This window comes from Buteo buteo, chromosome 32, assembly GCF_964188355.1.
Source record: "Buteo buteo chromosome 32, bButBut1.hap1.1, whole genome shotgun sequence".
Taxonomy (NCBI): Eukaryota; Metazoa; Chordata; class Aves; order Accipitriformes; family Accipitridae; genus Buteo; species Buteo buteo.
This window is the reverse complement of record NC_134202.1, coordinates 1,075,129-1,100,114: the sequence shown is the minus strand read 5'-3', so window position 1 is coordinate 1,100,114 and position 24,986 is coordinate 1,075,129. Positions and strand designations below refer to the sequence as shown.

At 65.8% G+C, this 24,986-nt stretch overlaps 3 protein-coding genes across 6 annotated transcripts; all 3 read left to right on the top strand.

Moving 5' to 3' along the window:
• The first annotated feature begins 134 nt into the window (after positions 1-134).
• ZBTB22 (zinc finger and BTB domain containing 22) lies at positions 135-4,116 on the top strand. Its single transcript, XM_075019155.1, has 2 exons — positions 135-238; positions 2,568-4,116. Exon 2 carries the CDS (start codon positions 2,592-2,594, stop codon positions 4,092-4,094), a length of 1,503 nt encoding a protein of 500 aa, XP_074875256.1. The 5' UTR covers positions 135-238; positions 2,568-2,591; the 3' UTR covers positions 4,095-4,116.
• Positions 4,117-5,938: 1,822 nt separating this feature from the next.
• On the top strand, positions 5,939-10,841 carry TAPBP (TAP binding protein). The gene is made up of 8 exons (XM_075019181.1): positions 5,939-6,018; positions 6,631-6,849; positions 7,343-7,588; positions 8,035-8,376; positions 9,259-9,597; positions 10,240-10,329; positions 10,658-10,683; positions 10,773-10,841. Exons 1-8 carry the CDS (start codon positions 5,982-5,984, stop codon positions 10,782-10,784), a joined length of 1,311 nt encoding a protein of 436 aa, XP_074875282.1. The 5' UTR covers positions 5,939-5,981; the 3' UTR covers positions 10,785-10,841.
• An 864-nt stretch (positions 10,842-11,705) lies between these two features.
• On the top strand, positions 11,706-24,952 carry RGL2 (ral guanine nucleotide dissociation stimulator like 2). Of its 4 annotated transcripts, none has more exons than XM_075019096.1 (17): positions 11,706-11,950; positions 13,429-13,594; positions 16,057-16,298; positions 17,829-17,891; positions 17,972-18,221; positions 19,017-19,232; positions 20,685-20,788; positions 20,878-20,962; positions 21,480-21,542; positions 21,637-21,711; positions 21,898-21,930; positions 22,575-22,696; positions 23,528-23,614; positions 23,692-23,803; positions 24,026-24,280; positions 24,558-24,672; positions 24,755-24,952. In XM_075019096.1, the coding sequence occupies exons 2-17, from the start codon at positions 13,478-13,480 to the stop codon at positions 24,949-24,951; spliced, it is 2,136 nt and encodes a 711-aa protein (XP_074875197.1). In that variant the 5' UTR covers positions 11,706-11,950; positions 13,429-13,477; the 3' UTR covers position 24,952. The 4 variants fall into 4 exon arrangements, with proteins under 4 accessions (XP_074875197.1, XP_074875196.1, XP_074875193.1 ...); XM_075019095.1 differs by having other exon boundaries at positions 11,710-11,946; positions 17,972-18,251; XM_075019092.1 differs by having other exon boundaries at positions 11,710-11,950; positions 17,972-18,251.
• The last annotated feature ends 34 nt before the right edge of the window (positions 24,953-24,986 follow it).

Here is a 24,986-nt window from a genome sequence, read left to right as displayed (position 1 = left end):
CCCCCCCACAGCGCCTGCGCAGCAGCGCCCGCCCCGCCTCCACCCTTTTCCCGGGAGGCGGAGGGGGGGGAAGGGGGCGTGGCCAGGCGGGTTTAAAGGCACCGCGGGGGGGGGGAGGAGAGGGGCGTGGCCTCGTCCAGGGGGGCGGGGCGGGGCGGGGCCGCGTTAAGGGGCGGGGAGGGGGGAGGCGGGGGAGCGCCAAGATGGCGGCGGCGGCGCCCTGAGCCCCAGAGCGCGGGTGAGCGGGGGGGGCGGGGCGGGGGCGGGGCCGCCCGGGACGGGGGTACCGGGGCGGGGGGGGGGTATAGGGGCTATAGGGGCTGGGGCTATTGGGGGGGGGGGTTAGGGGAGTCTAGGGGGGCGGGGGGTATAGGGGTGGGGGTCTATAGGGGAGTCGATAGGGGCAGGAGGTATAGGGGTGGGGGTATGGGGGCTATAAGGGGGTGGGGGGGGCCGGGGGTATAAGGGTGGGGGGGTATAGGGGGGTCTATAGGGGTAGGAGGTATAGGGGTGGGGGTCTAGGGGCTTTGGGGGGAGGTGTGGGGGCTGTAGGGGGTGGGAGTGTGGGGGTGGTGGGGTATAGGGGCTATAGGGGGGGTGTAGGGGGTGGAAGTGTGGGGTGGGGGTGTAAGGGTGGGGGGGTATAGGGGGGTCTATAGGGGTAGGAGGTATAGGGGTGGGGGCTAGGGGCTCTGGGGGGAGGTGTGGGGGCTGTAGGGGGTGGGAGTATGGGGGTGGTGGGGTATAGGGCTATGGGGGGTGTAGGGGGTGGAAGTGTGGGGTGGGGGTGTAAGGGTGGGGGGGTATAGGGGGGTCTATAGGGGCAGGACGTATAGGAGTGGGGGTCTAGGGGGTGTGTCGGGGGTGTCTGGGGGTACGGGGGCTGTTGCTATAGAGGGTGTTCAAGGGAGCCTATAGGGGTTGGGGTATAGGGGGTGGGGTATAGGGGGTGGGGGTACAGGGAGTGGGGCTGGGGGGGGGGCGTGTAGGGGCTGGGGCTATAGGGACCAAGGGTATAGGGGCCGGGGGTATAGAGGCTATAGGGAGGAGGGATATAGGAGCTATAGGGGAGTGTACAGGGGCCAGGGCTATAGGGAATGGGGCTGGAGAGGATATGGGGGGGGTAGGAGCCGGGGGTATAGGGGAGTGTGTAGGGGCTGGGGGGGCTGTAGGGGCTGGGGTTGTATAGGGGTTGGGGCTATAGGGGGTGGGGGGTGTATAGGGTCAGGGGTGTAGGGGCTGGGGCTGGAGTGTGCCTGGGCCATATAGGGACTGGGGATATAGGAGTGTATAGGGGTTGGGGCTGTGGGGGGTAGAGGGGCTGGGGCTATAGGGGCTGGGGGGCTAGGAGAGTGTAGGGCACTTATAGGGGGACTGGATGTATAGGAGTGGGTGGGTTATACAGGGAGTAGAGCTATAGCAGGTATAGGGGCAGGCGGGGGGTGTATAGGGAGTGGGGCTATAGGGGCTGGGGCCATGGGGGTTGTGGTGCATATAGAGGATGAGGCTATAGGGGGTGTTTGGGGCCATAGGGGTTGAGGCTGTATGGGGTATGTGGGGCTATAGGGGGTGCGGGTGGCATATAAGGCCTGAGGCTATTGGGGGGGGGTACAGGGACTGGAGCTATAGAGGTTTGGGGAGCGTATAGGGGCTGGGGCTATACAGGCTGCTTGGGGCATGTAGGGGCCTGGGCTGTAGGATCATATAGGGGCTGGGGCCATAGGGGGCTGTGGGGTATATAGGGCTGAGGAGCCTGTAGGGCTTGTATAGGGGCTGGGAGCTATAGGGGATGTGTGGGCTGTATAGGGGCTGGGGGCATATAGGGGACAAATGGGCTGTATAGGGGCTGGGGGCTATAGGGGATGTATGGGCTGTATAGGAGTGGGGGTATATGGGGGTGGGGAGGGGGGCAGCTGTGGGGGCTATAGGGGCTGGGGGGGTCAGACCTGAGCCGCAACCTGGGCTGACGTCAGGGGGTTGGGAAGGATTTGGGGGAGGTGAAAGAGGTTTCGGGGACAACTTGAGGGGTTTTGGTAAAGACCCGGGGCAGAATTCAGGTTTTTTGGTGACCAAGTTGGGGCAGAGTTGAGTGGTTTTGGTGACGATTTGGGGCAGATTTGAGGGATTTTGGTGAAGGTGTCAGGGAAGAGTTAAGGGGTTTCGGTGACCAAGTTGGGGCAGAGTTTAAGGAGTTCGGTGACGATTTGGGGCAGATTTCAGGGGATTTGGTGAAGACCTCGGGCAGAATTAAGGGTTTTGGTGACCAAGTTGGGGCAGATTTGAAAGGTTTTGGTGAAGGTGCGAGGGCCAAATTAAGGTCTTGGGGGGCCGATTTTAGGGGAGTTGGTGAAGACGTCAGGGAAGAATTAACGTTTTTTGGTGACCAAGTTGGGGCAGAGTTGAGGGGATTTGGTGACGATTTGGGGCAGATCTTAGGGCTCTTGGTGAAGATGCCAGGGCCGAATTAAGGGTTTTTTTGGTGATGATTCGGGGCAGATTGGTGGGGATTCGGTGAAGGTGTCGGGGTGGATGGCCCCCCCCCTTCCGCTAACCGCCCCCCCCTCCAGGAGCGTCGCCGCCGGGGCAGCGCCATGGAGGCCTCGTGCGGCGGCGGCGGCGGCGGCCTGGTCCACGTCGACTTCCCGGAGATCACCAGCGCCTTGTTGGCCAACCTCAACCAACAACGGGTGGAAGGGAAGCTTTGCGACATCTCCATCCACGTGCAGGGCCGGGTTTTTCGGGCCCACCGCGCCGTTTTGGCCGCATCCTCGCCGTACTTTCACGACCAGGTCTTGTTGAAGAACATGACCTCCATCGTCTTGCCCAGCGTGATGGATCCCGGCGCCTTCGAAACCGTCTTGGGTTCGGCCTACACCGGTCGTCTCTCCATGGCCCCCGAGGAGATTGTTAACTTCTTGACGGTGGGGAGCGTCCTCCAAATGTGGCACATCGTCGACAAGTGCACCGAGCTCCTCAAAGAAGGTCGGGCCGCCCCGGCGCCGCCGGGACCTTCTTCCTCTTCTTCCTCCTCTTCCTCTTCCTCTTCTTCTTTACGCGCCCACTCCAGTCGTACCAGCGACAACCAGTCGCCGAGCAGCAGCAATTACTTCAGCCCCCGCGACGCGGCCGAGGGGACCGAGCCCCCCGCCAAATACCCACCTCGGGGGGTCTCCGAGGAGGTGGGCAAGGGAGGAACCGGGGACCTGCTGGAGGCGGAGGAGGGCAGCGAGGACGGGGAAGGCGGCCGACGTCCCCTCTACGTCCAACCCAGCATCGTCCCTCAAAAGCAATGGGTCTACGTCAAGCAAGAATGGTTGCAGGAGGATCTGGTCCTCACCTGCGAGGAGGACGAGGATCCGGTGGAAGGACCCGCCCGAGGAACCGAGGGAACCCCCCGCGCCGTCACGGCCGCCCCCCGTCCCACCGCCCCCAAACTGGAGGAGCAGGTGAACTTCTGCGAGTCCTCCGAGGATTTCCCTTCGCCCTACGAAACCTTGGAAGACACTGGCGGTCCCGGTTCTTTCCCGCCTCGTTCCCTCCTCCCCATGGACATGCAAGGCAACCAAATCTTGGTCTTCCCACCTCAAGCTCCGGTCGAACACGGCGCCGTTCAACTGACGGCGGCGGCGGCCGACGGCAACAAGATTTTCATGTGTCATTGCGGTAAAGCCTTCTCCCACAAGAGCATGAGGGACCGTCACGTCAACATGCACCTCAACCTTCGTCCCTTCGACTGTCCCGTCTGCAACAAGAAGTTCAAGATGAAGCACCACCTCACCGAACACATGAAGACCCACACCGGCCTCAAGCCCTACCAGTGCGACGTCTGTGCCAAGAAATTCATGTGGCGCGACAGCTTCATGCGGCACAAGGGTCATTGCGAACGGCGGCATCGTTTGGCCGGCGTTTTACCCGTTCCGCCCGTCCTTCCTGGGGTGTCCAAGAAGGAGCAGGGGTTGGGAGGAGGAGGAGGAGGAGGTGGAGGAGGAGGAGGAGGAGGAGGAGGTGGAGAAGGGGACTGGGGGACGTTGCGGGAAGCCCCCGCTGGAGGTTCACCTCGGGGGGAGATGGGGTTCGCCGGGGGGAAGATGTGAGGTGGGGAAGTGGGGGGTGAGATGGAGGAGGAGGGATTTGGGACGGGGAGGGTCCTGTCGTGTCTGGGCACCCGGGTCCCATCCCACCTGGACAGCTGGGTCCCATCACACCTGGGCATCCAAGTCCATCCCACCTGGACAGCTGGGTCCCATTGCAACTGGGCACCCAGGTCTTGTCCCAACTGGACAACTGGGTCCCATCACATCTGGGCACCCAGGTCCCATCCCATCTGGACAACTGGGTCCCATTGCAACTGGGCACCCAAGTCCCATCCCATCTGGACAACTGGGTCCCATTGCAACTGGGCACCCAGGTCTCGTCCCAACTGGACAACTGGGTCCCATCACATCTGGCCACCCAGGTCCCATTGCAACTGGGCACCCAGGTCCCATTGCAACTGGGCACCCAGGTCCCATCCCATCTGGACAGCTGGGTCCCATTGCAACTGGGCACCCAGGTCCCATCACACCTGGGCGTCCAAGTCCCATCCCACCTGGACAACTGGGTCCCATTTTGTCTGGGCACCCGGGTCCCATCGCGTCTGGACAACTGGGTCCCATCGCGTCTGGACAACTGGGTCCCATCGCGTCTGGACAACTGGGTCCCATCACATCTGGCCACCCAGGTCCCATTGCAACTGGGCACCCAGGTCCCATCCCACCTGGACAACTGGGTCCCATCACATCTGGGCAACTGGGTGCCACCACATCTGGGCACCCAGGTCCCATCCCACCTGGACACTTGGGTCCCTGGGTGTGTGTGTCCCCCCCAAGACAACCTGGGACCTGACCCCCCTACAGACACTGTGTGCCCTGCTGTGTCCGTGTCCCACCCCCCTCCCCAGGACACCAGTGGGTCCCATCTCCCCCAGGTGCCTGGGTCCCATGGGTCCCTGTGTTGTCCCTCGCCCACCCCAGACACCTGGGTGTCGTTCCCCCCCCAGGTGGAGCACCCCCCCCCCCCCCCCCGTGTCGGTGTTGGTGTGTGTGCGTAAACGACCGGTGCTGAGCTGGGAACTGTCCCCATCACCCGTCACCCCCCCCCCCCCCCACTGCGTCACCCCATGTCACCCCACGGTACAACCGGCTGGGGGGTGCCAGGATGTCTGGGTCCATGGGTGCCCCCCCCAGTTATCTGGGTTCATGGGTGCCCCCCCAGATATCTGGGTTCATGGGTGCCCCCCCCAGATATCTGGGTCCATGGGTGCCCCCCCCAGTTATCTGGGTCCATGGGTGCGCCCCCCCAGATATCTGGGTTCATGGGTGCCCCCCCAGATATCTGGGTCCATGGGTGCCCCCCCCAGTTATCTGGGTTCATGGGTGCCCCCCCAGATATCTGGGTCCATGGGTGCCCCCCCCAGACACCTGGGTCCATGGGTGCCCCCCCCCCCAGATATCTGGGTCCATGGGTGTGCCCCCCCCCAGATGTCTGGGTCTATGGGTGCCCCCACCAGACACCTGGGTCCATGGGTGCCCCCCCCAGATATCTGGGTCCATGGGTGCCCCCCCCCCAGATATCTGGGTCCATGGGTGTCCCCCCCCAGATATCTGGGTCCATGGGTGTCCCCCCCCCAGATGTCTGGGTCTATGGGTGCCCCCCACCCAGGTCGGGGGGAGGGGGGGGATGTCCGTGTCGCCCCCCCCCCCACCCCCCTTTTGTAATTTGAGTCGATTCGTGGCTTTTTTTAACGTCGATAAAATCTTGACTGGTCCGGGCGGCTCGGCCTGCTTGGGGGCGGGGCCAAGAGCTGGAGGGGGCGGGGCGGGGCGGGCCTGGGGGTGGGGCGAAGGGGGCGGGGTGGGCGTGGGGCGGAGCGGGTAGAGAGGCGGGGCCAAGGGGGCGGGGCCAAGGGGGCGGGGCGCGAAAGCGAAAGCGAAAGCGGGGCGATGGCGGCGATTGCGGTGCTGGGGCGGCTGCTGGCGGGTGAGAGCGGGGGGGGGGGGGGGCACACACACCCCCCCCGAGACCCCTCCCCACGCCCTGGGACCCCCCCCACCCTGGGACACCCCCCTCACCCCTGGACCCCCCCAACCCAAATTCCGGGACCCCCACCCCAGCACCCCCCTAGGACCCCCCCCCCACACTAGGACCCCCTCCCCCTTTACAAGACACCCCCCCCTCCCCAATTCCAGGAGTCACCCCAGGACCCCCCCCCCGCCAATTTCTGGGACCGCCAACCCCAGCACCCCCCTAGGACCCCCCCCACCCTAGGCCCCCCCTCACCCCAGGCCCCCCAACCCCAGCACCCCCCTGGGACACCCCCCCCCCCGTCACCCCAGGACCCCCCCATATCCCCAGTTCCGGGACCTCCAACCCCAGCACCCACCTGGGACCCCCCCCACCCTGGCACCCCTCACCCCGGGACCCCCTCTTCTCACCTTGGGACCCCCTAACCCTGGGCCCCCCCCCCCTCAAATTCCAGGACCCCCAGCCCCAGCACCCTCCTGGGACCCTCCCTCTCCCCCACCCCCCCCAGGGACCCTCCTTGGGGATCCCCCCCCCCCTCCCCGCGGTGATGCCAGGGTGCTCTTACAGGGCTCTGCCTGCTGGGGGGGGGGGCAGCAGACGTGGGGACCCCCCCAGCCGCCCCCCCGCCGCTGCCCTGCACCCTCTTGGGGCCGGGGGGGGGCGGGATGCTGCCGGGGGCCGTGAGCCAACGTCCCGCCCTGCTGCGCTTTCGGGGGGGCCCCGAGACCCCCCCAAACCCCGACACCTCCCAGGACCAGGACCCTGACATGACCTTCGATGTCACCGGTACGTCCCCGGCGTTGGGGGGGGGGGAGGGAGGGTGTCCCCAAACCATGTGACCCCAGGGTACCCCCCCCCCCATGTCACCCACGGTCCCCATCACTGTGGGACATTCAAGGGTCCCTGTCGTGTCCCCCCCAGGGTCCCTGACACCCCCCCCCAGGATCCCTGTCACCCTCCCCCTGTCCCCCCCAGGGTCATTGTCACCCCCCCGGGGTCCCTGTCACCCCCCACCAGGGTCTTTGTCACCCCCTGGGACACTCTGCGGTTGTTTGCCCCCCCCCCCCCCCCCCCCCACAGGGTCCCTGTCACCCCCCCAGGACACTGTCACCCCCCCCCGGGGTCCCCATCACCCCCCCAAGGTAATTGTCACCCTCCCCCAGTGTCCCTGTCACCCCTCCCAAGGTCATTGTCACCCCTCTCCTGCCCCACACGTGGGGGGGGGGGCAGCACCCTCCTGCCCCACACGTGGGGGGTCAGCACCCTCGTGTCCCCGCAGACCCCTGGGGCGCCTTGGCCAAGGCGTGGGGCCCCCCCTGGACCCCCCCCCATTGCGAGCTGAGCCCCACGGTGCCGTCACCCACCCCCCCATCCTGGGCGCCCGCCCTGGCCCCCGACGCCCGCAGCCCCCCCGGCCTGGGGGGGCCGTGGTGGGTGGTGTCCCTCGGGACCCCCGGCTACGGCGTCACCGCGCTGCTGCAGGGACAGTCCCCTCCTGCCACCGCCGCCGCCACCGCCCTCACCGGTAAGTTTGGGTGGGGGGGACACGGGATGGGACCCCCACGTGGCCCCAGCACCCGTGTCCCTGTGGCTCTCACGTCCCCTGTGGTCTGTCTGTGTGCCGCCCCATGTCCCCTGCGTCCCCCGCTGTCCGCATATCCCGTGTCCCCATGTCCGTCCCTGTGTCCCCATGTCCCCCCCTGTCCCCCACCCCTGTGTCCCCTGCTCCCCCATGCCCCCCCGCCATCCCCATGTACCCCCACCCCGGTGTCCCCTATGTCCCCCCCATCCCCATGTCCCCCACCCTGGTGTCCCCTGCACCCCCGTTACCCCCCCATCCCCATGTCCCCCCCACCCCAGTGTCCCCCCATCCCCATGTCCCCCCACCCCAGTGTCCCCTACACCCCCGTGCCCCCCCCCCTTGTCCCCCACGTCCCCGCCATGTCCCCAACTGTCCCCATGTCCCCACAGCGGCTCTCTCCGTCTTCACCCTCACCCCGGATCTGGGGGGGTCCCCGGGGGCCCCCCTGGAATTACACTGCGCCTTCACCGCCCCCCCCGGCCCCTTCGCCCTGGAATGGCGGCACCAAGACCGCGGCGCCGGCCGTGTCCTCCTCACCTACGACTCGGCCACCTCCCGTGTCCCCAAGGCCACCCCGGGGGTCCAACTGCTCCTGGGGACGACGGAAGGGGGGGTCAGGGAGGTGACGCTGCGGTTGGCCCCCCTGGCCGTCGCCCACCAGGGCACCTATATCTGCTCCATCTTCCTGCCCCACGGCCAAGGCCAGCAGCTCCTGCGCGTCCGCGTCCTCGGTCAGTGCCGCCGCCGGGCCATACGGCTCTTAGGGGACCGGGGTGGGAGCCTATAGGGTTCCTATAGGGGTGGGATGGGGCTTCAGCGTCCCCCAGTGCCCCTATAGGGGAAAGGACCAGGCTGGGAGAGTTATACTGGGGATCAGATGTATCAGACTGGGCTATACAGAGTGTATCGGACTGGTCCGTAATTCTATATGGACCCCACAGGGGTGGCAGCAGGTCCCAGCATCCCCCAGTGCCTGTATATAGGAATAGACTGAGCTGGGGGGGGGTTGTATTGGGGATCAGATGTATCAGACTGGGCTATATGGATCATATTGGACCAGTCCATAATCCTATATGGACCTCATGGGGGTGGGAGCATGTCCCAGCATCCCCCAGTGCCTGTATATGAGGATAGACTGAGCTGGGAGGGTTGTACTGGGGCTCACACGTATTGGACTGGGCTATATAGGCTGTATCAGACCGGTCTGTAATCCTATATGGACCATGTGGTGGTGGGAGCAGGCTTCAGCATCCCCCAGTGCCCGTATAGGGGAAAGGACTGGGCTATATAGATCGTATCGGACTGGTCTGTGATGCTATATGGACTCCGTGGGGGTGGGAGCAGGTCCCAGCATCCCCCAGTGCCCAGATGTAGGAATAGACTGAGCTGGGAGCGTTATACTGGAGCTCAGATGTACCGGACCGGGCCATATAGACTGTATCAGACCAGTCTGTAATTCTATATGGACGCCGTGGGGGTGGGACTGGGTGCTATAGGGCATCCCAGCCCCATTTCCAGCCCCTCCCCGTCCCTGTAGAGAAGCCGGTCTATAGGGGCTGTATTGGCCCGGGCCATACAGGATCCGGACCGGTGTCCTCCCCGTTGTCCCCCAGAGCCCCCCAAGGTGACGCTGCACCCCACGCCGCTGGTGGTGGCCCCGGGGATGACGGCCGAGCTGCGGTGCGACACCTCGGGTTACTTCCCCCTCGACGTCGAGGTACGGTGGCAACGGCGGGCCGGTGGCTCGGGGACACCGTTGCCCCTCGGGGACACCGTGACCGAGACGTGGACCTCGGGCCACCGCCAAGGTCCTGACGGCACCTTCAGCCGGAGCAGCGGAATTCGTCTGGTCCCCGCGCGTCCCCACCATCACGGGGACGTCTACACCTGCGTGGTGACCCACGCCGCGGTGACCGACCCACTGCGTGTCCGTGTCCAGTTGGAGGTGGCCGGTGAGTGGGGACGTCGGGGATGGGGTGGGGTGCCAGGGTTGGGGACATCGAGGGACACTGGGGACATGGTTGGGAAGGTCTAGGGGACACCGGGACGGGGGTTGGGGACACCAAGGGGTTCCAAGACTGGGGTTGGGGATGTCAGGGGACACTGGGGACATGGTTGGGAAGGTCTAGGGGACACCGGGGCTGGGGTTGGGGACATCGAGGGACACTGGGGACATGGTTGGGAAGGTCTAGGGGACACTGGGACTGGGGTTGGGGACACCAAGGGGTTCCAAGACTGGGGTTGGGGATGTCAGGGGACACTGGGGACATGGTTGGGAAGGTCTAGGGGACGCCGGGACTGGGGTTGGGGACATCAAGGGACACTGGGGACATGGTTGGGAAGGTCAAAGGGACACAAGGACTGGGGTTGGGGACATCGAGGGACACCAGAACCAGGGTTAGGGACACCAAGGGACATTAAGACCATGGTTGGGAAGGGCTGGGGGACACCAGAACCAGGGTTGGGGACACCGAGGAGTGCCAGGGTTGGAGTTGGGGACACCAAGTGACACCGGGACCGTGGTCGGGGACACCGAGGGCCACCAGGACCGTGATCGGGGACCGCGGTGGCTCAGGCGTCCCCTGTCCCCGCAGGCGCCGCAGGACCGTGGCTGGAGGACGTGGCGGGGCTCTGCCTGGTGGCCTTCGTCCTCTGCGGGCTCTGCCGCTGGCTCAGCCCTGCCCGTGAGTAGCGTCCCCTCGTCCCCATGTCCCCTCGTCCCCATGTCCCCTCGTCCCCATCCCCGTGTCCTCCCATGTCACCCTGTCCCCATGTCCCCATTTTGATCCCCATGTCCCTCATCTCCATGTCCCCCCAATGTCCCCAAACCCCTCCCTGACCCCACATCCCCCCAATGTCCCCAAGCCCCTCCATGTCCCCCCAAGTCCCCCAATGTCCCCAAACCCCTTCCTGTCCCCATGTTCCTCATGTCCCCCCAATGTCCCCAAGCCCCCCCATGTCCCCCATCTCCCCGATGGCAGCAGCCACCTGACCCCCCCCTCTCTCCCGCAGCCCCCTGCCTCGACCAGGAGCCCAAGGTAACGTCCCCGTCCCCATCCCCGTGGGGTGCCAGTCCCCCCCATGTCCCCAAGGTGTCCCCGAGCCTGACTTGTCCCCTCCCTCACAGAAAACGCAGTGACCCCGCGCTGGAGCCTGACGACGATGAGCCAAATAAAGTCGTTTTTTTTCCCCAAAAGTGGTGGCAGTGGTTTTGTGTCCCTCCATGTCTTCTATGTCCCCAACACCCCCCATGTCCCCAAGCTCCCCCAATGTCCCCATATCCCCCCGTGTCCCTACCATGTTCCCCCTGTCCCCATGTCCCCCCATATCACTCGTGTCCCCCCATGTCCCCAAAGCCCCCAATGTCCCCTCATCTCCTGTGTCCCCATGTCCCCCCATCCCCCCATGTCCCCCCCATATCACTCATGTCCTTTGTGTCCCCCCATGTCCCCCCTTGTCCCCCATGCCCCCCCAATGTCCCCATGTCCCCCATGTCCCCATATCCCCTCATGTCCCCCCACATCACTCATGTCCCTTGTGTCCCCCCATGTCCCCAAGGCCCCCAATGTCCCATCATCTCCTGTGTCCCCATGTCCCCCCATCCCCCCATGTCACCATATCCCCCCATGTCCCCCCCATATCACTCATGTCCTTTGTGTGCCCCCATGTCCCCCCTTGTCCCCCATGCCCCCCCAATGTCCCCATGTCCCCATATCCCCCCATGTCCCCCCCATATCACTCACGTCCCTCGTGTCCCCCCATGTCCCCAAGTCCCCCCATGTCCCCCCTTGTCCCCCATGCCCCCCCAATGTCCCCATGTCCCCCATGTCCCCATATCCCCCCATGTCCCCCCCATATCAGTCATGTCCCCCATGTCCCCCCCACGCCCCCCGTGTCCCCATGTCCCGTCCCCCCCCTCCCCGCGGTGACACTTCCCCAGCGGAAGCCGCTCCCACCCCGCGGTTTCCTGCCGCCCTGTAGGGGCGGGGACGTCGAGCCGGGCCCGACGACACCTCCGGGTGACAGAGGGGACACCCCCGTCCCCCTTTTAACCCCCCCTTTCCCGGCAGAATCCAGCGCCGGGTTTTGGGAGGCGCCGAACCGGGGGGGGGAGGAGGCGGCGGCTCCGTTCCAGCGGCGGCCCCGATCCAGGCCGGGGTTTATCGCTGACCCCGCCCCCTTCCCCTCCTCCGTGACCCCGCCCCCCTCGGCGGTCTCCACCCCCCCCCCCGCGCGCGCCTCTAGCGCCCCCCAGCGGCTCTTCGCGGCGCTGCGGGACCCCGGCGGCAGCGAGGGGGAGTGTAGGTGGGAGTGGGGGGAAACTGGGGGGACTGGGAGCACTGGGGGGGACTGGGGGGGACTGGGGGGGACTGGGAGCACTGGGGGGGGACTGAGAGGGACTGGGGAGGACTGGGAGCACCGGGAGAGGGGACTGGGAGGACTGGGAGGGGGGACTGGGAGGACTGGGAGGGGGAACTGGGAGGACTGGGAGGGGGAACTGGGAGCACTGGGGGGGGAACTGGGAGCACTGGGAGGGACTGGGGGGAACTGGGGGCATGGGGTTGGGGGGTGGTGGGAGTTTACTGGGAGGACTGGGAGCAGGAAGTGGTGGTGCTGGGAGGGGGAACTGGGGGGGTGACTGGGAGCAGGCTGGGAACCGGAACTGGGGGGACTGGGGGGACTGGGAGCACTGGGGGGACTGGGAGTACCGGGAGGTGGTACTGGGAGCACTGGGAGGACTGGAGGACTGGGAGCAGGAAGTGGTGCCGGGAGAGGGAACTGGGAGAGGGAATTGGGGGGGACTGGGAGCACTGGGGTTCGGGGGATGAGGTTACTGGGAGCACTGGGATGACTGGGAGCAGGGAGTGGTGTTGCTGGGAGCAGGAACTGGGAGGAGGGACTGGGAGCACTGGGTGTGGGGGCACTGGGAGCACAGGGAGCATGGGGTTGGGGGAATGGGGGTTACTGGGAGCAGGGGAGTGGGGGGGGGGTCAAGGGGGGCTGCAGAGCCGGACTGGGAGCACTGGGGGGGCAGTGGGGCAGCACTGGGGTGCTACGGAGCAGGACTGGGAGCACTGGGGCGCTGTGGGGCAGCACTGGGAGCGCTGGGGGTGGCAGCGGGATGGCACTGGGGGGCCACGGGGCAGCACTGGGAGCACTGGGGGGGGCAGTGGGACGGTACTGGGAGCACTGGGGGGGCTGTGGGGCAGCACTGGGGGGCCACGGGACGGCACTGGGAGCACTGGGGCACTACGGGGCAGCACTGGGAGCACTGTGGGGGGCAGTAGAATGGCACTGGGAGCACTGGGGGGCCACGGGGCAGCACTGGGAGCACTGGGGGGGGGCAGTGGGACGGTACTGGGAGCACTGGAGGGGCTGTGGGGCAGCACTGGGAGCACTGGGGGTGGCAGCGGGATGGCACTGGGAGCACTGGGGGGGCTGTGGGGCAGCACTGGGAGCACTGGGGGTGGCAGCGGGATGGCACTGGGAGCACTGGGGGGGCTGTGGGGCAGCACTGGGAGCACTGGGGGTGGCAGCGGGATGGCACTGGGAGCACTGGGGGGGCTGTGGGGCAGCACTGGGGGGCCACGGGACGGCACTGGGAGCACTGGGGCGCTACGGGGCAGCACTGGGAGCACTGGGGGTGGCAGCGGGATGGCACTGGGAGCACTGGGGGGGCTGTGGGGCAGCACTGGGAGCACTGGGGGTGGCAGCAGGATGGCACTGGGGGGGCGGTGGGGCAGCACTGGGGTGCTGAGGGGCACCCCCTTTCTCTCTCCCAGTGCCCCCCCATGACGGCGCCGTGGGGCTGAGCGCCCCGTGGGGCCCCCCATGCTCCCACGGGTGCTGCGGGTGCTGCTGGAGGGGGCCCGGCCCCCCGGGGCCGAGGAGCCGGGGGTCGTGCTCAGCTCCTACCGGCCCTGCCCCCCCGACGGCGACCCCCCCCGGGTGAGACTTGGGGGGCGCTGGGAGGGACGGGGGTCCTGGGGACACTGGGGGGGGACTGGGGGTGGGGCGGGGGGGTCTGGGGGACACTGGAGGGGTCCCAAGGGAGGGGGGGGGCTCCGGGGGGGGGCGCTGGGTGTCCTTAGGGGTGCTGGTTTCTACTGGGGGGGCACTGGGTGCTATTGGGGGGCACTGGGTGCTATTAGGAGCATTGGTTTCTATGGGGGGGGGGTCACTGGTTTCTGTTGGGAGTCACTGGTTTTTATTGGGGGGCACTGTTTTCTGGGGGGGTCACTGGTTTCTATGGGGGGTCACTGGTTTCTATTGGGGGTCACTGGTTTCTACTGGGGTGACTGGTTTCTATTGGGGTCACTGGTTTCTATTGGGGTCACTGGCTGCTATTAGGAGCACTGGTTTCTACTGGGGGGCCCTGGTTTCTATTGAGGGGGCCCTGGTTTCTATTGGGGGGTCAGTGGTTTTTATTGGGGGTCACTGGTTTCTACTGGGGTGACTGGTTTCTATTGGGGGGTGACTGGTTACTCTTGGGGTCCCTGGTTTCTGTGGGGGTCACTGGTTTCTACTGGGGTGACCAGTTGCTCTTGGGGTGACTGGTTTCTATGGGGGTGACTGGTTTCTGCTGGCTCCCCTGGTTTCTGCTGGGGGTGACTGGTTTCTACTGGCCCCCCTGGTTTGTGCGGGGCCGACCGGTGGCTCTTGGGGTGACTGGTTTCTCCTGGGCCCCCTGGTTTCTACTGGAGTGACTGGTTTCTGCCGGCCCCCCCTGTTTCCATGGGGCTGACCGGTGTCTCTTTCGGTCACTGGTTTCTACTGGGGTGACTGGTTATGCTGGGCCCCCCGTTTCCGCGGGGCTGACCAGTGTCCCTTTTGGTGACTGGTTTCTACTGGGGTGACTGGTTTCCTTGGGGCTGACCGGTGTCTCTTTTGGTCACTGGTTTGTACTGGGGTCACTGGTTTGTACTGGGGTGACTGGTTTCCGCGGGGCTGACCGGTGTCCCTTTCGGTCACTGGTTTGTACTGGGGTCACTGGTTTGTACTGGGGTGACCGGTTTCCTGGGGCTGACCGGCATCCCTTTCGGTGGGTGACTGGTTTGTAGTGGGGTGACTGGGTTGTACTGGGGTGACTGGTTTCCTCGGGGCTGACCGGTGTCCCTTTTGGTGACTGGTCTGTACTGGGGTGACTGGTCTGTACTGGGGTGACTGGTTTCCTCGGCCTGACCAGCATCCCTTTCGGTGGGTGACGGGTTTGTACTGGGGTCACTGGTTTGTACTGGGGTGACTGGTTTCCTCGGCCTGACCAGCGTCCCTTTCGGTGGGTGACTGGTCTGTACTGGGGTGACTGGTTTGTACTGGGGTGACTGGTTTCCTCGGGGCTGACCGGTGTCCCTTTCGGTGACTGTTTTGTACTGGGGTGACTGGTCTGTACTGGGGTCACTGGTTTGTACTGGGGTGACCGGTTTCCTCGGCCTGACCGGCGTCCCTTTCGGTGGGTGACGGGTTTGTAGTGGGGTGACTGGTTTGTACTGGGGTGACTGGGTTGTACTGGGGTGACTGGTTTCCTCGGCCTGACCGGCGTCCCTGACTGGGGTGACTGGTTTGTACTGGGGTCACTGGTTTGTACTGGGGCGGCCGGTTTCCTCGGCCTGACCAGCGTCCCTGACTGGGGTGACCAGTTTCCTCAGGCTGACCGGCGTCCCTTTCGGTGGGTGACTGGTCTGTACTGGGGTCACTGGTCTGTACTGGGGTCACTGGTTTGTACTGGGGTCACTGGTTTGTACTGGGGTGACTGGTTTCCTCGGGCTGACCGGCGTCCCTGACTGGGGTGACCGGTTTCCTCAGCCTGACCGGTGTCCCTTTCGGTGGGTGACTGGTTTGTACTGGGGTGACTGGTTTGTACTGGGGTGACTGGTTTCCGCGGGGCTGACCGGTGTCCCTTTCGGTGACTGGTTTCTACTGGGGTGACTGGTTTGTACTGGGGTGACCGGTTTCCTCGGGCTGACTGGCGTCCCTGACTGGGGTGACTGGTTTGTAGTGGGGTGGCCGGTTTCCTCGGCCTGACCAGCGTCCCTTTCGGTGGGTGACTGGTCTGTACTGGGGTGACTGGTTTGTACTGGGGTGACCGGTTTCCTCAGCCTGACCGGCGTCCCTGACTGGGGTGACTGGTTTGTACTGGGGTGACTGGTTTGTACTGGGGTGACTGGTTTCCTCGGCCTGACCGGCGTCCCTTTCGGTGGGTGACTGGTCTGTACTGGGGTCACTGGTTTGTACTGGGGTGACCGGTTTCCTCGGCCTGACTGGCGTCCCTGACTGGGGTGACCGGTTTCCTCGGGCTGACCGGCGTCCCTTTCGGTGGGTGACTGGTTTGTACTGGGGTCACTGGTTTGTACTGGGGCGGCCAGTTTCCTCGGCCTGACCCGCGTCCCTCACGCTCCCCGTCCCCCGCGCAGCCCCAGGCGGCCGAGGCGGAGGAGGAGGAGCGGGAGGAAGGCTCCGGCGGGGCCGTCTTCGCCCTGACCCCCCGCCGCGGCCTACCCCCGGCCCGGCGCCTGCGGGCGGCCCCGCTGCCTCGCCTGGTCCGGCACCTGCTGGAGGCCGCGGCCGGCGGCGACGCCGCTTTCGGCCCGGCCTTCCTGGGCACCTTCCGCGCCTTCGCCCGCGGGCCCCACGTCCTGCGGCTGCTGCTGCGCCGGTGAGGGGACGGGGACGGGATTGGGGGGTCGGGGGGGGTGTTTGGGGGGGGGGGTGGGGGGGTTAGGGGGCCGTGGGAGGGGGTTAGGGGGTATTTGGGGGGGTTACGGGGGTGTATGGGGGGTCAGGGGGCTGTGGGACGGGGGTTAGGGGGTGTATGGGGGGGATTTGGGGGGGTTACGGGGGTGTATGGGGGGTTAGGGGGCTGTGGGATGGGGGTTAGGGGGGTCAGGGGGGTGTTTGGGGGGGCATGGGGGGGTATGGGGGGTCAGGGGGCTGTGGGGAGGGGGTTAGGGGGTGTATGGGGGGGATTTGGGCGGGTTACGGGGGTGTATGGGGGGTTAGGGGGCTGTGGGATGGGGGTTAGGGGGGTCAGGGGGGTGTTTGGGGGGGTATGGGGGGGTATGGGGGGTCAGGGGGCTGTGGGAGGGGGTTAGGGGGTGTATGGGGGGGATTTGGGGGAGTTACGGGGGTGTATGGGGGGGATTTGGGGGGTTACAGGGGTGTATGGGGGGTCAGGGGGCTGTGGGAGGGGGTTAGGGGGTGTATGGGGGGGATTTGGGGGGGTATGGGGGCTCAGGGGAGTGTTTGAGGGAGTATGGGGGCTGTTTGGGGGTGTATGGGGGCTTTAGGGGGGTGTGGGAGGGGTTAGGGGGGGGTGTATGGGGGGATTTGGGGGGGTCAGGGGGCCGTTTGGGGGTGTATGGGGGGTCAGGGGGCTGTGGGAGGGGATTAGGGGGTGTATGGGGGGATTTGGGGGGGTATGGGGGGTCAGGGGGTTGTATGGGGGGGTATGGGGGCTGTTTGGGGGTGTATGGGGGGATTAGGGGGTGTATGGGGGGCATTAGGGGGGTGTATGGGGGAGTCAGGCGGCTGTGGGAGGGGGTTAGGGGGGTGTATGGGGGGGATTTGGGGGGTATGGGCGGTATGGGGGTGTCAGGGGGCTGTGGGAGGGGGTTAGGGGGGTGTATGGGGAGGATTTGGGGGGGTATGGGGGGGTTAGGGGGCCGTGGGAGAGGGTTAGGGGGGTGTATGGGGGGCATTTAGGGGGTGTATGGGGGGGTTACGGGGCTGTATGGGGGAGTCAGGGGGATGTGGGAGGGCGTTAGAGGGCTGTAGGGGGTCTTAGGGGGAAGTTAGGGGGCTGTGTGGGGGAGTTAGGGGGCCGTGGGAAGGGGTTAGGGAGGTATGGGGGTGTATGGGGGGTTGTTTGGGGGTGTATGGGGGTGTATGGGGGGTCAGGGGGCTGTGGGAGGGGGTTAGGGGGGTGTATGGGGGGATTTGGGGGGGTATGGGGGGGTTAGGGGGCCGTGGGAGGGGGTTAGGGGGTGTATGGGGGGGTCAGGGGGTTGTTTGGGGGTGTATGGGGGTGTATGGGGGGGTTAGGGGGCTGTGGGAGGGGGTTAGGGGGCTGTATGGGGGGAGTTAGGGGGCTAGGGGGGGCTTAGGGAGGGGGTCAGGGGGCTGTATGGGGGTCAGGGTGCTTGGGGGGGGCGGGGGGCATCACACAGGTACCCCTGACCCCCCCCAGGCTGGAAGAACTCGGGGCCCTCTCAGAGGCCCCCAACACTCCAGAGCTGACCGAGGCCAAGGCGTGAGTGACCCCCCCCCCATTGTGTCCCCAACTGTCCCCCCCCCCACTGACCCCCCCCCATGTGTGTGTCATCCCCCCAGGGCTCTCTCAACTCTCCTCTGCTCCTGGCTGGACGGGTACCCCGAAGATTTTAGGGGACCCCAAATCCCCCCCTTAGCCGAGGGCTTGATCCGAGTGTTGGGGCCCGACTCGGAAGCTGCGCGACGCCTGGAAAATTTGGGGGGGCTCCCCCAGAGCGCGACTCCCACGGAGGAAGAGGAGGAGGAGGGTGACGAGGACGAGGAGGGGGACGCCGACCCCCTGGACATTCTGTCCTTCCAGGCCCAGGAGGTGGCCGAGCAGCTCACCCTGACCGAGGCGGTGAGGGGGGGGGGACCCCAAAACCTCCCTATTGGCACCCATTAACCTCTCCCGGCACCACAACACCCCCCCAGCACCCCAAAATCTGCCCCAGCACCCTGTTGTGTCCCTGGGTCACCCATGTCCCTCTCAATCCATGTCCCCCCCTGTCCCCAGCACCACTGTCCCTGTGCGCCCCTGTCCCTCATGCCCATGTCCCCCATGTCCCCAACGCCCCATGTCCCCATATCTCTGTCCCCATGTCCCCTAGTCCCTGACACCCATGTCCCCCATGTCCCCATATCTCTGTCCCCATGTCCCCTAGTCCCTGACACCCATGTCCCCATGTCCCTGTGTCCCCATATCCCCCATGTCCCCAACGCCCCATGTCCCCATATCTGTGTCCCCATGTCCCCTAGTTCCCAACACCCAATGTCCCCCATGTCCCCAATGCCCCACATCCCCATATCTCTGTCCCCATGTCCCCTAGTCCCTGACACCCATGTCCCCCATGTCCCCATGTCCCTGTGTCCCCATGTCCCCAACAACCCATGTCCCCATATCTGTGTCCCCATGTCCCCTAGTCCCTGACACCCATGTCCCTGTGTCTCCTAGTCCCCAATACCCAATGTCCCCCATGTCCCCAACACCCCATGTCGCCATATCCGTGTCCCCGTGTCCCCAACACCCGTGTCCCCAACACCCATGTCCCCCGTGTTCCCATGTCCCCTAGTCCCTGACATCCGTGTCCCCATGTCCCCAATGCTCCTGTCCCCGTGTCCCCAGGAGCTCTTCTTGCGCCTGGTGCCCTACGAGTGCCTGGGGGCCCTCTGGTCCCAACGGGACAAAAGGGGACGCGAAGGCGCCTGTCCCAGCGTCCGGGCCACCGTGCGCCAGTTCAACCGCCTGGCGGGGGCCGTCGTCCGCTCCTGCCTGGGGGGCGTGGGGCTGCGGCCCCCCCAGCGTGCCCGCCTGCTCGAGAAGTGGATCCGGGTGGCCGAGGTCAGTGGGGACCCCTGCGGGGGGGGAGACGATGACACACATTGATCCCCATGGAGATATTCCTCAACGGAGGTGACCCCATGGAGGTGGCTCTCAATGGAAGTGACCCCATGGAGGTGTGCCTCAATGGAGGTGACCCCATGGAGGTGTGCCTCAATGGAGGTGGACCCATGGAGGTGTTCCTCAATGGAGGTGGACCCATGGAGGTGTTCCTCAATGGAGGTGACCCCATGGAGGTGTTCCTCAATGGAGGTGGACCCATGGAGGTGGCTCTCAATGGAAGTGACCCCATGGAGGTGTGCCTCAATGGAGGTGACCCCATGGAGGTGTTCCTCAATGGAGGTGGACCCATGGAGGTGTTCCTCAATGGAGGTGACCCCATGGAGGTGTTCCTCAATGGAGGTGGACCCATGGAGGTGTTCCTCAATGGAGGTGGACCCATGGAGGTGTTCCTCAATGGAGGTGGACCCATGGAGGTGTTCCTCAATGGAGGTGACCCCATGGAGGTGTTCCTCAATGGAGGTGGACCCATGGAGGTGTTCCTCAATGGAGGTGGACCCATGGAGGTGGCTCTCAATGGAAGTGACCCCATGGAGGTGTTCCTCAATGGAGGTGGACCCATGGAGGTGTTCCTCAATGGAGGTGGACCCATGGAGGTGTTCCTCAATGGAGGTGGACCCATGGAGGTGTTCCTCAATGGAGGTGACCCCATGGAGGTGTTCCTCAATGGAGGTGGACCCATGGAGGTGTTCCTCAATGGAGGTGGACCCATGGAGGTGGCTCTCAATGGAGGTGACCCCATGGAGGTGTTCCTCAATGGAGGTGGACCCATGGAGGTGTTCCTCAATGGAGGTGACCCCATGGAGGTGGCTCTCAACAGTGGTGGCCCTGTGGAGGTCCCCCTCTGTGGAGGTGGCCCCATGGAGGTGACCCTCAATGGAGCTGACCCCATGGAGGTGTGCCTCAATGGAGGTGGCCCTCAGTGGAGGTGACCCCATGGCGGTGGCCCTCAACAGTGGTGGCCCCATGGAGGTGTCCCTCAGTGGATGTGGCCCCAGGGAGGTGTTCCTCAATGGAGGTGGCCCCATGGAGGTGGCCCTTAGTGGAGATGACCCCATGGAGGTGGCCTCATGGAGGTGGCCCTCAACGGAGGTGGTCCCGTGGAGGTGGCCCCAGGGAGGTGGCCCTCAATGGAAATGACCCCATGGAGGTGGCCCTCAACAGAGGTGGCCCCATGGAGGTGGCCCTCAACGGAGGTGACCCTGTACCCGAGACATCCCCCGTGGAGGTGGCCCCACATAGGTGTCCCTGTCCCCAGTGGTAGCATCTCTACCCCAAGGGGGGGGTTGGTGGCCCCAGTGGAGGTGTCCCTGTCCCCACCCCTGCGTGTCCCCATCCCATTGGGGTTGTCCCCACCCCGGCCGGGGTTGGTGACAGTCCCCGTGTCCCCAGGAGTGCCGCGCGTTGAGGAACTTCTCCTCGCTCTGCGCCATCATCTCGGCGTTGCAGTCCAGCCCCATCCACCGGCTCCGGCAGAGCTGGGACGAGACCAGCCGGTACGGGGACACGGAGGGGACACGGTGGGGGGGGGGGAACGTGGGGATACGGGTTGGGGGTGACGCGGTGGCTTTGTCCCTGTCCCCAGCGATGCCCAGCGCAGCTACGAGGAGCTCAGTGCCATCTGCTCCGAGCAGGACAACTACAGCGCCAGCCGCCAGCTGCTGCTCCAGGCGGGGACATGTCCCCAACCCCTGTCCCCAACCCAGACCCCTGGCCCTGTCCCCAGCCCTGACCCATGTCCTTGTCCCCAACCTCATCCTTTGTCACCAGCCTCGTCCCCAATCTTGACCCCCTGTCCCCAACCTGGATCCCTGTCCTTGTCCCTATCCCATGTCCCTTGTCCCCAACCCCTGTCCCCGGTCCTTGTCCCCGTCCCATGTCCCTTGTCCCCAGCCATGTCCCTTGTCCCCAACCCCATCCCCTGTCCTTGTCCCCATCCCATGTCCCTTGTCCCTGTCCCTTGTCCCCAACCCCATCCCCTGTCCTTGTCCCCGTCCCATGTCCCTTGTCACCAGCCCTGCCCTTGTCCCCATCCTTATCCCTGTCCTTGTCCCCAGCCACGTCCCCATCCTTGTCCCCAACAACGTCCCTTGTCCCCAACCCCATCCCTCCTCCCATGTCCCTTGTCACCAGCCCTGACCCCTGTCCTTGTCCCCAATCCCCCTCCCTGTGTGTCCCCCCCTCCAGGACCCCCCCCCGGAGCCCCCCAACCGCCGCCAGCCCCGCCGCCCCCCGCAGCAGCGCTCCGTGGTGAGGGAGGGGACATGGGGACAGGGAGGGGACGGTGCCACCTCCTGACCTCACCCGTGTCCCCCCCCCTCTGTGTGTGTGTGTCCCCCCACAGGGGGTCGTGCCCTACCTGGGCACCTTCCTGCGTGACCTGGTGATGCTGGATGCGGCCATGAAGGATGAGCTGGAGGTGGGTGTCACTTGTCCCCAAGGGGGGAGGGGGGGTGTCCCCAAGGAGGGGGGGTGGTCCCCAAGGAGGGGGGGGGGGGTTTGTCCCTAATCTAGGGAGTCCCCAAGGAGAAATGTCCCCAAGGGAAGGGATGGCCCCGAGGTGGGGGTGTCCCCAAGCTGATGCCCCCCCTGCCCCATCCCGCAGGATGGCTACATCAATTTCGACAAGCGTCGCAAGGTGTGTGGCCCATGTCCCGTCCCCCCCATATCCCCTGTCCCCTCATGTCCCCAGATCCCCCTGTCCCCATGTCCTCCCATGTCCCCCAATGTCCCGTCCCCCATATCCCACTGTGTCCCCTCATGTCCCCCCATCCCCATGTCCCTGTGTCCCCCCATGTCCCCCCCATGTCCCCTGTCCCCCATGTCCCTCCTTTATCCCACTGTGTCCCTCCATGTCCCATCCCCATGTCCCCTATATCCCCATGTCCCTGTGTCCCCCCCATATCCCCTGTCCCCCCCATATCCCCTGTCCCCCATATCCCCATGTCCCCCCCAAATCCTGTCCCCCCCATGTCCCCTATATCCCCATGTCCCTGTGTCCCCCCAATGTCCCCATGTCCCCCAACACTCCCTCTGTCCCCCCATGTCCCCCCAAATCCTGTCCCCCCATGTCCCCTATATCCCCATGTCCCTTCCCCCCCAATGTCCCCCAACACTCCCCAAATTCCCAGACCCCCCCCATGTCCCCTGCATGTCCCCCCCATGTCCCTAGATCCCCCCGTCCCCCCCATTCCCCATGTCCCCCATTCCCCTGCCCCCTCCCCACCCAGTGACACCAGTGTCACCCCCCCCCCCCATTCCGCCCCCCCGGTGTCCCGGCAGGAATTCGAGGTGCTGGCGCAGGTGCAGGGGCTGCAGGGGCTGTGCCGGGGGTACCGCCTGCACCCCCAGCCCCGCTTCCGCCGCTGGCTGCGCACCCTGCGGCCCCTGCCCGAGGCTCGCAGGTGGGGGGGGGGACGGGGATGGGGGGGGGGGGTGTTCTGGCACATGGGTGGCATCTCCTGGAGGGTGGTATATGGGTGGGGGGGGTCCTGGTACATGGATTGGGGGGTCCTGGTACATGGGTGGCATCTCCTGGAGGCACTGGTATGTGGGTGGGGGAGTCCTGGCACATGGGTGGTATCTCTTGGGGGGGCTGGTACGTGGAGGGGGGGTCCTGGCACATGGGTGGCATCTCCCACGGGTCCTGGTACATGGGTGGGGGGTCCTAGTACATGGGTGGCATCTCCTGGGGGGCTGGTATATGGGGGGGGGGTCCTGGGGGGGGTGTCCTGGCACATGGGTGGCATCTCCTGGGGGCTGGTACATGGGTGGGGGGGTCCTGGTACATGGGTGGCATCTCCTGGGGGGCTGGTATATGGGGGGGGGGTCCTGGGGGGGGTGTCCTGGCACATGGGTGGCATCTCCTGGGGGCTGGTACATGGATTGGGGGGTCCTAGTACATGGGTGGCATCTCCTGGGGGGCTGGTATATGGGGGGGGGGGTCCTGGGGGGGGTGTCCTGGCACATGGGTGGCATCTCCTGGGGGGCTGGTACATGGGTGGGGGGGTCCTGGTACATGGCTGGGGGGGGTCCTGACACATGGGTGGCATCTCCTGGGGTGTTGGTATATGGGGGGGGGGGGGGGGGTGTCCTGGCACATGAGTGGGGTGTCCTGACACATGGGTGGCACCTCCTGGGGTGGGGGGGGGACGCTGGCAGACAGGTGACACGTCCCCACGTGGGGTGGGGGGGGTGTGACAGGTCCCAGCGCGTCCCCTCCCGTCTCTCCGCAGCCACAGCCTCTCCTATGAGATCGAGCCCCCTGGGGACCCCCCCCCGCGCCCCCTCAAACCCGCCCTCGTCATCACCCACTGTGCAGAGTGAGTAGGGGGGGGTGGGGGGAAGCGGGGGGTGCACCCCATGTGTGCCCCCCCCTCACCCCTGACACCCCCCCCAGGCTCCTGAGATCCGTAGGGACCCCCTCAGTGACCTGGGACCAGCCCTGCCCCCCCGATGTCCTCGTGTCCCCCCCCGCAGGCGCCCCCCAGCCGCCCTCGCGCCTGGAGCAGGTAAGACACCCCCACCCCACAAAAAAAAATGCGGGGGGGGGTATTGGGGTGTCTCAATCCCATCAGCACCCCAACCCCCCTCCTCCAAAAAATCCAAGGGGGGGGGGTTACAGGGTGCCCCCCCAAAAAAATCCAGGGTGCTCCCATCACCACCCCAAAAGCCCCCCCAAATCCGGGGGGGGGGGTGTTGGGGTGCCCTCCCCACCCTGTCACCCCCCCCAGGTGAAGTGGCCATCGGTGTCGGCGCTGGATAAGGCGGCCACCCCCCCCGCTGCCGTCCCCGTCCCCCCCCCGGGGACATTGTCCCCCCCCCGGGGTCACCGACGTTCGGCCTCCTGTGGCTCAACCTTCCCCCCTAAAGCTGGGGGGGACCCGGGGGGGGGCGGGGGGCGGCCGGGGGGGGCCCCCCCCACCGACTGCCGCATCATCCGGGCCCGCATGGAACTGCACAACGGCAGCCTCTACAAAAGCATCCTGGTGAGGAACCCACCACATCCCCCCCCCAAAAAAAATTGGGGTCCCCCAGGACCCCCAAAATCCTGGGGGGGGCTTTTAGTTTTGTATACCGTGTCCACCCCCCGCCAAAATCACTTTCAGGAGTGTCCCCCCTCCCTAAAAATCCAAGGAAGGGGATTTTGGGGAGGGGGGGTGTCCCCATCACCACCCCAAAAGCCTCTCCCCATCAAAAAAATAGCCAAGGGGGGTGGATTTTGGGGGTGCTGACCCCCCCGCCTCGCTATGCCCCCCCCCCCAGATCACCAGCCAGGACAAGACCCCGGCCGTGGTGGCCAAAGTGCTGGAGAAACACGGGCAGGATCCGGGCGCTGCCCCCCGCTTCCAGCTGCTCCAGCTGCTCCCCGAAAACCGAGGTGAGCTTTTGCTTTGCGGGGGGGGGGCCACCCCTAACCCCCCCCCCAAAATACCCCTTCACTCCCTCTTTGCCCCCCCCAGAACTGCTCCTACCCCCCTCCGCCAACGTCTTCTACGCCATGACGGGGACCAGCTTGGATTTTGCCCTACGTCCCCGGGAATTGGGGGGGGGTCCTGGTCTTTGCCCCCCCCCATCTCAACCCCGGGGGGCTGAGCTCAGCTCCACCTTCCCGAAAATCAAAGCCACCGGCCGCAAGATCACCCGTGCCCTCTTTTAGGGGTGCCCCCCCCCCAAATTAATCTGGGGGGAGGC

Excerpts from the sequence above, each read along its gene's own strand:
- TAPBP (XM_075019181.1), top strand. The coding sequence starts at position 5,982 with ATGGCGGCGATTGCGGTGCTGGGGCGGCTGCTGGCGG. Across the intron at positions 6,850-7,342 it reads CATGACCTTCGATGTCACCG|ACCCCTGGGGCGCCTTGGCC; the intron begins GTACGTCCCCGG and ends GTGTCCCCGCAG. Across the intron at positions 8,377-9,258 it reads CCTGCGCGTCCGCGTCCTCG|AGCCCCCCAAGGTGACGCTG; the intron begins GTCAGTGCCGCC and ends GTTGTCCCCCAG.
- RGL2 (XM_075019095.1), top strand. The coding sequence starts at position 13,478 with ATGCTCCCACGGGTGCTGCGGGTGCTGCTGGAGGGGGCCCGGCCCCCC. Across the intron at positions 19,233-20,684 it reads AGTGGATCCGGGTGGCCGAG|GAGTGCCGCGCGTTGAGGAA; the intron begins GTCAGTGGGGAC and ends CCGTGTCCCCAG. Across the intron at positions 21,931-22,574 it reads ATTTCGACAAGCGTCGCAAG|GAATTCGAGGTGCTGGCGCA; the intron begins GTGTGTGGCCCA and ends GTGTCCCGGCAG.
- ZBTB22 (XM_075019155.1), top strand. The coding sequence starts at position 2,592 with ATGGAGGCCTCGTGCGGCGGCGGCGGCGGCGGCCTGGTCCACGTCGAC.